The sequence below is a fragment of the Arachis stenosperma genome, chromosome 7 (assembly GCF_014773155.1).
Source record: "Arachis stenosperma cultivar V10309 chromosome 7, arast.V10309.gnm1.PFL2, whole genome shotgun sequence".
In the NCBI taxonomy this organism is placed as follows: Eukaryota; Viridiplantae; Streptophyta; class Magnoliopsida; order Fabales; family Fabaceae; genus Arachis; species Arachis stenosperma.
Genome location: NC_080383.1, coordinates 10,178,138 through 10,182,027, shown reverse-complemented (window position 1 = coordinate 10,182,027; position 3,890 = coordinate 10,178,138). Strand labels below are relative to the sequence as shown.

The 3,890-nt window shown below is 32.1% G+C and overlaps 1 protein-coding gene across 1 annotated transcript; it reads left to right on the top strand.

Annotated features, from left to right (window-relative positions):
* Positions 1-2,009: 2,009 nt before the first annotated feature.
* LOC130939378 (uncharacterized) lies at positions 2,010-3,641 on the top strand. Its single transcript, XM_057867488.1, has 2 exons — positions 2,010-2,702; positions 2,823-3,641. The coding sequence occupies exons 1-2, from the start codon at positions 2,010-2,012 to the stop codon at positions 3,639-3,641; spliced, it is 1,512 nt and encodes a 503-aa protein (XP_057723471.1).
* Positions 3,642-3,890: the final 249 nt, after the last annotated feature.

Below are 3,890 nucleotides of genomic sequence, written 5' to 3'. Positions count from 1 at the left end.
ATTTATAAATACATATATCTCGTCTATATGATAATAATTTTTAAATTATTTATTTTAATAAATAAATATATTTAATTTATTAAAATAAAAAAACCTAATAAGTTGTCTCTATGACACAGATATAATGTCACACACACTCTTTTTTTTGGGTCCAATGAATCAACAATTGTATATTCTAATTAATTCTTTCCCATCCAAGAACCATCAACATAAACTACTAATACATTGACACCTATCATTCTACACATGTAGAAACAATTTCCTTTCTACACCATAGAATCCACCCCAATATTGAGGCATTACACCAGATTTTTTACAATAACTAAAAAAATGAACCAAGGAAAATTTCCCAAACCAGGCAAACTAAAATCAGTGGGAGAAATTAAGTGTAACATTTCACAAAATTAATAATTTATCCTTATAAGTAATGTACGTTATTAGTAATCTCTATTACGTAATACCTATGAATAATTAATAATTATAAATTAATAATGTTTATTATTCTAATAAATAGCTATTACTATATTTATAATACCTATAAATATATGACAATCATAAAATCTATAAATATAATAATTATATAAATAAATTACAATAATTATTAATCAAATTATTATAATAATTGCTTATAATAGCTCTAATTTATAATAACAGTTGTAAATATTTATAGAGATATTAATATCCTCATAAATAATTATAAATAATATCCTTATTAGTAAACATAATATCATAACAATAAACATAATTTATTTTATAAGATTTATTATAAATATTATAAGTATTAATATCCTTATTAATATAATTATAGATATTATAATGATTTTAATTTATTATAATAATTGCTTATGATGTATAACTGTCGAAATATCCGTATAGTAATTTATAACATATAATATTATTATATTATAAGGATAATTTAATATTAATAGTATTACTTATTATATTAATTAGTATATGGTATAATAATTAGTAACAAAGTTAGATTCCAAAACGGTAGAGAGCGTAAGATTTGATGAGAGTATTCATAAGAAGTAATAAAATATATTATTTTATGTTATTTTTAATTTAATGTATAAATATTAATTTTTATTAGAAAAAATTATAACAGATTAAAATATAATTTTATAAAAAATATTATATAAAAAATATACTAAAAAGAAGTATTAAAATCGATTAAATATACTAATAACTAATATTATAAATTAATATTATATTTTTTTAGTAATATACTAATTCTCTATCTAAAGGTGATTTTAACTAATATTATCCAAACAAATTTATTTTATCAAAATCAATTTTAGTATAGAATTGCCAAACATAAATTATGTTGGCACAAACTCACTTCTATCCAAAATCAATTTTACAAGATCACTTTCATTCAAAATCCAATTTGACCAACTCTAATTAAAAATGATATTTAACATAAAAACGTATAATGTTTAATAATCAACTAATGCACCATATATTTAAATTAAGACTGTAAGAGAGCTTTTATTCCAAATTAAAAAGTGGCTGAGAATAAAATATAATTTATTGATTTGAATTTATAATTTCCTGTAACATAAAATTTGAAATCATTATTGGATTGTATATTCGGTTTGTTTCAATGATAGTTAATATAAAACCAAAACAATTTCAACCAAGTTGCTTGACACCTACATAATAATTTAGTTAAAACAAGTAGAAGTAATGACATATTTAATAAAGACATTAGTTACACGGTGTTCACTTTAAGGTAGACTCACAGAAACTTTAAATTTCATATCAACTGTAATTTGCTAAAACTAAGTTGCTAGCTAAAACTATATCGTCATAGTTATGATGGATGCATATTTTTACCAGTTTGTCTTCTCATATCTCGTACGTCACTAATAATTAGTTCGATATATTTTGATACTATACTAGATATTGATAAAACCTGGATTTCAAAGTCACGGGGTAGTGTGGAATATAGGCAAGGACTGAACACTTTTTTAGACTTTGCGTTTGCGAATGCATCCTCCGATGGCATGATAAAGTGTCCATGTCCTAAATGCGGGTTTCAACTTATGCAAACAAAAGAGGAGGCATACGACCATATGTTGTTACGACCATTTCCCCCTGGATATACTATTTGGGTGCGTCATGGTGAGAAGCCGGTTGAAGAGAGGCCTGGATTGGGACGAGAAGATGAAAATCTGATATCCCGAGTGAATCAAATGCACCAAATGGTCAACGATGCATTCAATTTCACGATACCAAATGGGAGTGAGGACATGACAACAATCGAGCATGCAGAAGATGATGAAGACGTGTTACCGAACTTGTATGAAGGTCCAAGTCGTGCGGCGCGAGATTTTAACGATCTACTGTCAGATGGAGAGCAGGAGTTATATCCCGGATGCTCAAAGTACTCCAAATTATCGTTTTTAGTGAAGCTTTATCATATCAAGTGTATGTGCGGTGTGAGTGATAAGGCAATAACAATGATTCTTGACTTGCTGCGCGACGCATTCGAACAAGCAAAACTCCCAAAGACAGTGTATGAAGCTAGGAAGACTATAAGAAAGCTGGGTATTGAATACACCAAGATAGATGCTTGTCCAAATGACTGTATGCTGTACCGAGGTGATGATGAGAACCTGACTAGGTGCAAGAAATGTGGATGTTCAAGATGGAAGCAGAAGCCTAAAAAGGGATCTATTATTAGGCTCAACGTACCAGTAAAGTGAAAAGGAAAACCTATAGCAGCCAAGAGTCTTCGTTACTTTCCCCTCATACCACGACTGCAGCGGTTATTCATGTGCAGCAAGACATCGAGTGATATGTTATGGCATAAACAGGCGTCTAATAACGATGGTTTCCTTAGGCATCCAAGGGACGCTGAAGCATGGAAAAAGTTTGATACAAAGTATACTAATTTTTCCGCGGATCCGCGCAATGTTCGCCTAGCCTTGGCGAGCGATGGATTTAATCCCTTTGGGAATATGAGCACAAAGTACTCCATCTGGCCTGTGATTCTTATTCCGTATAATCTACCACCCTGGATTTGCATGAAGCAGACATCTTTCATTCTATCCACGCTTATTCCTGGGCCGAAAATGCCGGGTAACGACATAGATGTTTATTTGCAGCCTTTGATAGAAGAGTTGAAGCAATTATGGGATGGCATTGAAACCTATGATGCCAAAGAGGGAAACACTTTCAAGATGTGTGCGGCACTAATGTGGACTATCAGCGACTTTCCAGGATTAGGAAACCTATCCGGCTGGAATACGCACAGTGGGTTAGCCTGTCCTACGTGTAACTTAGATGCTAAGCCACATCGGCTGAAAGACAGTCAAAAATGGTGTTTCATGGGCCATCGACGCTTTTTAAACCAGGGACACAAATACAGACTAGACCGGAATAGATTTGATGGGCAGGTCGAAGGTAGAGATCCGCCAAAAAAGTTATCCGGAACAGATGTATTGAGGCAGCAGTCTAATGTGCACGTTTCATTTGGGAAGAGTTCAAGTGTGACATCTAAAAAAAGACGCAATGGCCAGGATGCGGATGAAGATGATTCACATTGGAAGAAGAAGAGTGTTTTCTTTGACCTCCCGTACTGGGAGGATCAGATGTTGCATAACCTCGATGCATATAGAGAAAAACGTGTGTGACAATGTGGTATTCACTATCTTAAACGATAGCAGCAAATCAAAGGACAATCTAAAAGCTCGCAGATTTACAATGCATGGGTATAAGGCCTGAATTATGGCCGGGGGAAGGTGGTAAATATCCTTCTGCAATATTTGCGATGTCGAATTCACAGAGGGATGTTTTCCTGAAGACTTTGCAGAATGTGATATTTCCAGATGGTTACTCTAGCAACGTTGCTCGTTGTGTTGATTTGCGACAGCGCAAGTTAT

Coding starts and splice junctions, on each gene's coding strand:
- LOC130939378 (XM_057867488.1), top strand. CDS start 2,010: ATGATAAAGTGTCCATGTCCTAAATGCGGGTTTCAACTTATGCAAACA. Junction 2,703..2,822: donor TTATTAGGCTCAACGTACCA/GTAAAGTGAAAA, acceptor TGGCATAAACAG/GCGTCTAATAACGATGGTTT.